Raw genomic sequence first — 8,535 nt, 5'->3', positions numbered from 1 at the left:
GTTCATAGTGTGACTGTGGGTCATGTCCATGAATGCATCATCTGTAGAAAACATCACTGTTTTCTCCCCAAAGTCAAACCCGGTGTCAAAGTTGACCTGGTGAGGATGATAACTTTATGTCAATGAATGGTCAGAAAATATCAGGTTTTACATGAAAACCTCTGAACATTAGTATGAAGCATTATTATGATATCAAAAATATAATCATAACAAACCAGTTTAACATTTGGTGGCTGTGGCAGTGTTAAGAAACAACATTGGTAAAACAGTTAAGGAAAATAGCAAAGTGACTTCACGCTCACCGTCTCCCTTTGTTGAGAGGCATGCAGAGGAGCATTCAATAAGGTTTCCATTCCTAAATTTGAAAATCTGAATTTAGTAAGATTCATTTTACACTGCAATAGTTGATTAAAGTTGAAAAATCAAATATTCTTACCTGTAATTTGTTGAATCCCATCTTCAGGGGCCAGGACCTGGACCCTTATGGGAGAAAAACACATTTACGTTAAGAGGAACAAATTAGTGGCACACAGCTGAATGAGTAGAGCTTGAAAGGATCAGGTCACCATACCTGTTTTGTGGGGCCGCCGCTGCTGTGGAACCACACAGGACAAATATTACAAAGTTGTTTGAAGAAGGCATCACATACAGTACTTAAACATACATCACAAATTTACCTGTTACTAATTCTTGGAGAGGACTTCGAGCAGAAGAGGCATTCTTTACGTCCCTGTAAAAATAAAATATTGTTTGAGTTGAAATGCCAGTGTCCATGTGAAAAATTAAGCCTGACTTTATTTTTCTATTTTTGTAAGAGTCTCACATTGAGAACAGGAGAACGTCGTCGGCAGGGGCGAAACTGACTCTCCTTGAATTCCTCTTTTCCACTGGTTTTTTGGCATACTCCACCTTAGTGAAAATGAATATAATACATAAAGTAAAATGTAAAACCATAAACAAAAGTATTACCACACAATTTGATCCTTCGTAGGCTGAGAACTGATACTTAAAAAATTAATTAGGGTTGGATTATTGCTTTCAAAATCACCAGTTTTACACATAAAACACACTCAACTAAAAATCTTAAATTTACCATATTTTCCTGTTGCTCTGGGTCAGGGAATCTGATTGATTTCCGTGGTGCTTTCAAAATCTGAAAACGATTAATTGCAGATGACATGGTTCAGGACAATGATCTGCTTTTTTAAAAGTCATCAGTACAGTATACTTTGTCCATAAAATTATCTGTGGCACTGACCGAAGAGATGCGGCGCCTGGAGGATCCACCACCGTCACTGTAACACAAAACATAAAATAGAGTTTTACGATCTGGTGTCTGTACATGTGGGGTGTACAGGTGTAAAGCTGGCCTTCAGGTAATGTGCAGACTGCACAAAGCACACATGCTGCTTTCTATTAATAACATAATTTCCACTCACTCATTCTTGGCAGGATCCAGAGGCTCCATTTTCAACTGTGAATAAATGAAAACAGTGTTAGACACAGTAACACACAGCCTCAGCAGTATATTTCATTCACATTCATTTTAAACAGGTAGATCAGGTGTGCAACAGTGCAGCAGGGTTTACAAAGACTGTTCTTCAGGAGCCATGATAAACTTGGTATGTGATACATGTGGAAAATTAAATAAACTCCATGGCATGAAAACAAACTACGAAGTGACCGTCTTTCAGTCTCTGTTAAGAATATATTGCGCTCCAATGACTTCATGGAAATATGGGACTGGATGAACAGAAGCTACATGATTTTGTGTACTACAGATTAGTTTTACATTGATCGTGTACGCGGATTAACATGTAACCTAATGAAGGGCGGCGTTAGCTGGATATGGTTTTATCCCTTGTCAACAATCGCTATTGTTATCTATTTCACCGCCAAACATATTTTTAACCGAAAGCATTCATTACAGACAACAAACGGGTGATTCCTGACGTCGCTATCAGGGACTAACGCACTGATTTTAGTGCGTTATTTAGCTAACGGCAGTTGAAAATAACGTTCGTCTTCGCGTGCCATTCACAATATGAACAAGAAAAGACGTGAACTTCGAAGAAACAGTATAGGGCATACCTTGTGGTTGTTATGAGCTTATTCCTCACGTTACTAACAGATACGGTTGCGTTATTACTGCTAAACTAACCAAAAATTGTTTTCATATTGCTTATTTTTCGCTGGGTCGACAAGCAAACCTACAAACTACAGCTAACGTCAACGAGCCTCAATGCTAACGTCTTGAGTTTTGAATTTAGCCGCCTCCACGCATGCGCAGTGCACTCCATCCGTGGGTCTCGTCTACTTTCTCGATTCCGCTGGTTATTTCGGTTATTGCAGTAAAGTTACGTAAACAAAAAATAAAATGCATACACTATTAGCTCGAATTAATAAAAAAAAAATCACATTTTCTCCATCAGAGGGAGCGAAAAGTAGTAATAACTATACAGGAAAGAAGGTCACCAAACCGGAATTGAGTATAGAGGGCGGGACGTTTTTGAATTCGTGCGGCTCAGTTTTGACTGTTGACAACTATCAGAGTTAAAATATCCATCAAGGTACGTATTTATGTTGTGTTGTTAGACCATGTCGCACATATTAGTATGTTTCAGTCATGCTGACCGCTTAACTTGCACGGAAAATAAGCTAATTAAACGCCTGTTTTGTTAGACCTTGTATTTGTGAAATCGTACCAAACTCCATTCAAAATATGTCGATTTTTATGTTCGGCGTGACAGCAAATTCATAGGGCCTGTATTAAATATATGTTTAGAATACGCATACATAGACCATGTTCAGTTAAGTTATAGTTCAACAGCTGTTTAGTAAAGATGTCCAGGATGCACTTAATGTGTTTAGTCAAATTATTTCTTTATACAGGCTCCTGTGTCATTGCTGGTGTTATATTCATTACAGATTGAGCTATGTCCTCTAAAATCCCAAGAGGTGAGCATAACTGGCTTTTATTTCTTCACTGTGTTGATGACTAAACTCATGTTTATGAAGTCAAGCTAAGATGATGTCAGATAAACAGTCTCATGGGTTTTTTTTTTTCCAGGTGCGCACTTACCTGCAGAAACAAAGAAAACAGGTCATAAATTTGAATCCAAAGACACAGCAGCTGTATCTGCAGCTGTGCATGCTGGCCAGAAGTCAGATGGTATCCTTAAATCTCAAAAAGAAAATGTGCCAAGGTAAGAAGTTGCAAATTAGTAAAACTAACAATGTGAAGTGAAGTTTGAGATCATTTCCTTTCCTCTGGTGTAAAGCATCACAACCCCCTGATACCTGCCAGGCTCTGAATGTTTGCTTCACAGCTACTGACATTTTTTTCCCCTTGTCTTCCAGAAAAAATGTTGTTCCTAGAGTTCACAAGGGGTAAGTCATGATAGTGCATGTCTTGAGCATGCAATGGGCTTCAGCCTTTCTTTTTTACACAACTCTATGTTGCACCTTTCCACAGTGTGTCCACCAGATATGGGCAGCAGGCAGAGCTCAAGGAGCAAAATCAGCATTTGATGGCTTCCAATGAGGAGCTGCAGAAAAACCTCACAGACACACAGGTACAGAAAGCAGTTTTAATGAAGTAGTCATAGGATTGCAATAAAGCTAAATACTTTTATTTATGCTGAAGTGTTACTTTGTGAATGTGCATATCATTTATGTGCTGCCAGCTGCAGTTTTATTTCTTTTTCTCCACCTTATGCTTTTAAAATCTAAGCTGTTTTGCTAAAGTCCTTGTCACATTGCAGCAAAGGGTAGCTGAGTTGGAGCTGCAGTTCAGTGACCTTGAAAAGGAGAATGCGGGGTTACAGAAAAACCTGAAGGACTGTCATGTACTCCTAGTTGCAGCCCAAATCGACCCAGGTGAATATGTGTCCCCATTTTCAAAATGTGTGTTTTTGTCAGCCTAATTTCTGTTGAAAATAACATCACATCTCTCTGATTCTTAGTTGTAGGAGAAAGGGTTGGAGAAGCTGCACAACAAAATGAAGATCAAAGAAAAGAAGTTATGGTATATATATTTTATTTTACAGGATGTTAAATGTACAGTGATGTTTTATGTCATATGTTTTCTAAAACTTTAAATAAAATGAATGAAACCCTCACAAGTAACTACAAACTGGAAAACAGATGAAATTTCAGTGCAGACATAAAATTTTCAAAATCTACACTATACTTGTACCCTACACATGAATGGTTACACGCTCTTGGCTTCATAGGCACTGCCATCTAATAAGCACAGTTTTCATTGTCTTTATTTCAGAGCGTCTCCACAGACCTGCTGCATAAATTAAAAGCGTTTGGAGACATTGCATCACAGCAACGTGCTCGGCTAGCGGTGAGTCAGACACGTTGAAGCTTTTGTATGAACCAGTGTGACTCTGCTATGTGTTGTAGTTGATTTAGGTGATGTTTGTGTATTCAAAGAGTTCCTCATTTCTCACACTTATAGGAAATCCAAACGACGATGACAGAACTCACTACAGCTCGGGAACATATGATGCAGGAGAGGGAGAACTTCTCCCTGGAGGCTGCTGAAATGGAAAAAGCTCTGAAGGAAGCAGAAGCTCTCCTGTTGTGAAAGTGTAAAATAGTTCCCCAATTTAAAATGAGTTAAATTTGAAAGTTTATTGGTGCATAATGTTCTGTTTTAATGTTATTGTGGCTGAAACTGAATAAAGGATTCTTATTTCCTTATGTTCCTCATCTCTGCTCATATTTCAGACAAAATGTACTTTTACACACAAGAAGTCATCTCATTTACAATTACCCATATCCTGTTTGAGAGGGTGCTGGAATGTAATTAAAACACATTTATTGTGAAGTATTCAAAAGCCTCAGGTTAGAAATTATTAAAGATTTTGCAGTTTTCCCATTGAACAAGTATTACAGTTGATGGTTGCATCAAAAAAGGCCTCAAACTCATGACTTGTATTAAAAACACCCTTTTCTTATCACTGAATGAAACTGCAGACCAATTTATGGTCCTAACATGAACTAAATGATTTAGTATTAAAGCATTTTTCATATGAACTAATAACTATCAATGAATATGCCTGGAAAGATGTGTCACACATTATGTTACACATCACATTCTTCAGAGTTAATCCTTTGGACTGTCTTATAATCTGTATTTAAAGAAGGCTGTGACCGTTTCACAGTGGTGTAATGTAACGTAGTACATGCACTGAAGTACTGTACTGAGGTATTTGTACTCTTGTACTTGAGTATTTCCATATTATGCTGCCTAATAAATTATGATTTATAATGAGTTCCTGAACATAATCCAGTGATATAAAATATGTCATTCTGACATGGGACATTCTGCATGATGAGTACTTTTACTTTTTTATATTTTGTGTGCTTAAGTAAAAGATCTGAGTACTTCTTCCACCTCTCTCTCTTCTCATTCGTCTTCCATGGATTTATCTTTTGCTTGTAAAGTTGACGTAGGGGTTCTCGGAGTTGTCCAGGTCGGTTTTAAGAGTGTCGATGGTGGAGCTGCTGGAGTTCCTGTCATCGCTTGCGGCACTGCTGATCTCTGCTGAGTGGCTGGTGTTGTAGTAGTAGATGAACAGGAAGAAACCTGCCGGCAAAGAAGGACGAGCACTCGTAAAGACAAGTTGAACCTGTGAAATGTAATATGTGTTTTATCTCTGCTTTACACTTGTTGCTGGTGCAGCACATAGGTCCTCCATTCTAATATGACATCCAGCATGTTGTGTTAGCATTCTTTTGGAGCTGCGTCTCTGAATAACTGGTGAATCAAGATCAATTTTTACTGTCCTTTAGCTCTTTTTTTTGACATCCACCAACTCCGTCTTTTACTTTGTGTTCACCAGCTAGTTGCTAATTATGTCTGTTTGCCGTTTGGTGCTGAGCAGGTTGTGAGCAGCATTAGCATTTCGCTAAAGAACAGCTGTCTGCTGCAGCTGGAAGTCGCGCTAATTCGAGCTTTAAACTCTGCAGTGTGGAACTGCAGATTCAGGCATGTGTTTGTCACTACGAGCAACAATATTACACTATTCATCCGTTGTGAGCGTCAAAATAATGATTGCAGTGGCTTCATCCTGTGAGTAAAGCACCAACATGAACAGGGAGGATAAAAAAAAGCAAATATAACAAAGCAAAAAAATTAAAAGAATATGATTGAGACTGCTGGATCACGTTCAGGCTGATAACAGCTGTGGATACCTTGGAAAGAATTGAGGATCGTGAAGATGTAGTAAGCCGGGATCCGGAGGATACCGTGGCCGAAGAAGGCGAAACCCCACGTGATACCCAGCAAGCAACACAGTCCCAGGATGACTACAATGCTTCTGCTACTTCTGTTAATTTGTGCGTTGACAACATTGGTCTTGTTGAAACAGAAGAGCCAGGACAGTATGATGATGAAGGTGGTGAAGGTGAAGAGGAAGACCAACGCGTAGTAGCCTATGTTGACAATGCAGTGGACGAGATTGTCTATTATCCAGCACCTTCAAACATAAAGATATGCCAGTAAAGGAAAGGAAACGTGGCAAAAAAACTGTGGTATGGACGTTAAACATATAATCCATAGACTTCAACAGTATTCGTCAGCTCACATGGTCACATTTTCCGTGTTGTCCTCCGTGAGGATGACTTGTTCACCATACTTTCCGATGGCGAGCAGGACAATCCCAACTACGCCCGGTAATGCTGCAAGCGGAGACAGAAAACCACTGAACTGCAGATGACAAGTCCATAATCAGGCCAGACAATAATGACGTGTACTCACCCCAGCTGATAACGGACACTTTGAGGACGTAGTGCTGGATTCCAATTTTGCCCCCCATGCGCAGCTGCAGGCAGAGGTGGAAGGCCTGCACGGCAAACCAAGTGAACGTGGCCAGCATGAAGTAGTGCATGACAGCCGCCATGATCTTACAGCCCACAGAGCTCTTCAGCTTCGCCACAAAGTTGTTGATGAGGAAAGTTAAGTTAAGCAGGAACATGGCTGACACCAGGTGGATGAAGATGCTCGTGGTTTCACTGGCTTTGGTCCTCCTGTGAGGGGAGATGAAGTCATATTACGTGCATTATGCAAGCTCTGGCCTTCACATCTGTTCAAAACTTGAGTCATAAAAGTAATGTTTATGTACACATTATGTAACCCTGCATGTATTTATTTTGATTGTCTCTAAACTGTGCATTCAAAGGTAAGCACAGCAGTGGCCTTAAAATATTCCTGTGAGCGAACGAGATGAGGAAACAGATGGGATGTTTTTATTTTCATAATGCATTCACTGGATTAATATCAGTTATTTCCATAGAGTTCCCACAATGACACTGTTATTCAAGTCTCACTTCCCTCCTGCAAATGTTCTGAGCATGGACATACCACAGCGTTCAGCTATTTCAGAAAGTGGCTTCGTTTGCATATCGTCACCAGGTTAACTGCTGTGGAACAACACAGCTCTCGAACTGAGATGGCTTTTCTGGTTTACTTGCATGGCGTAACATTATCACAGAAATACGATGTAGTATGTTTGAAGTATATTATTCCTAACTGATGGCTTTGGAGCAGAATTTCAACCTTTATATTGGAAAATAACAGTTAAACTTTATTCTAGATGATCATAATTTCCTGGACATTTCTTGGAAGGAACTATTTAATATGAAACTAATTAAGTTCTCTTATCCTCACCTCATGAGGAAGTGCATGAAGAAGACTACGCTGAGGAAGAACATGGACAACCCACAGCCAACTTGGGTGATGATGGTGAGATTGCTGAGGTCAGAACTTGAAGTGGTTTCATTAAGAGGAGCCTGCAAAGAGCAAAATTAAACGCTTTTAAGCATAGGAACTGGCCAGGTAACCAGGATGGGTTAATTACAGAGGATATATTTGTATTTCACTGAGGATGTATATCAAGAAAATGTTACAAAGGAAGTAAAACGCACCAGTAAGATGGCAAAAAACGTCAAGTGCGAACACTGGCATGTAATGTTGTCTTCAGTTTTTATTGTCACACATCCGTCGTCGGTCCAGTTCGTCCGGTTTCCTGAAAGACAGTTAATGGTTGCAGAGCTGAAAGTAAAGGGTTAATGTGGGAATCAAAGTGTCACTACTGCAGCCAATCAGGTTTAATTCAGCTGATGTCACCCAGAATTCAGCTGGCTTCGCTCCTTCAATGTACAAAAGGCCAAAAATGTGACTGATTTAGTTCTGTTGGAAAAATACCTTCACCATTCCATGATTGACAAGATGGAGTTCCCTCCTGTGAACAAACCACAGAGCTGCATTAAAAATGTGTTCAACAAACTCAAATAAGTACAAACAACACATGTCCACATTATGCACTTTTTAAAAAGTAACTTACGTATGTCAGATTTCGAAAACTGATGGATATTTTGTCTGTGAGATTGGTGATCATGGCTCCCATCTCAATGGCTAAAACCTCATCACCTAAAACTGTGCTGTTCCTCTCATTCTGAAAAAATGGAGCGACTTCAATGCAGCAACATGATCCAATATGTCAGGTGTATCTACAATAT

General features: G+C 39.5%; 1 protein-coding gene across 1 annotated transcript; it reads left to right on the top strand.

Annotated features, from left to right (window-relative positions):
* The first annotated feature begins 2,506 nt into the window (after positions 1-2,506).
* Positions 2,507-4,691, top strand: knstrn (kinetochore localized astrin (SPAG5) binding protein). Its single transcript, XM_070987813.1, has 9 exons — positions 2,507-2,570; positions 2,893-2,958; positions 3,071-3,206; positions 3,361-3,390; positions 3,476-3,575; positions 3,765-3,879; positions 3,966-4,027; positions 4,280-4,354; positions 4,469-4,691. Exons 2-9 carry the CDS (start codon positions 2,937-2,939, stop codon positions 4,595-4,597), a joined length of 669 nt encoding a protein of 222 aa, XP_070843914.1. The 5' UTR covers positions 2,507-2,570; positions 2,893-2,936; the 3' UTR covers positions 4,598-4,691.
* Positions 4,692-8,535: the final 3,844 nt, after the last annotated feature.

Source organism: Chaetodon trifascialis, chromosome 19 (assembly GCF_039877785.1).
Source record: "Chaetodon trifascialis isolate fChaTrf1 chromosome 19, fChaTrf1.hap1, whole genome shotgun sequence".
Taxonomy (NCBI): Eukaryota; Metazoa; Chordata; class Actinopteri; order Chaetodontiformes; family Chaetodontidae; genus Chaetodon; species Chaetodon trifascialis.
This window is presented reverse-complemented; position numbering and strand designations above follow the sequence as displayed.

What these genes read in the sequence shown, in the direction of transcription:
- knstrn (XM_070987813.1), top strand. Translation starts at nt 2,937, where the DNA reads ATGTCCTCTAAAATCCCAAGAG. An exon ending in GTTCCTAGAGTTCACAAGGG is followed by an intron (nt 3,391 to 3,475) that starts GTAAGTCATGAT and finishes ACCTTTCCACAG; the next exon opens with TGTGTCCACCAGATATGGGC. An exon ending in AAAACCTCACAGACACACAG is followed by an intron (nt 3,576 to 3,764) that starts GTACAGAAAGCA and finishes GTCACATTGCAG; the next exon opens with CAAAGGGTAGCTGAGTTGGA.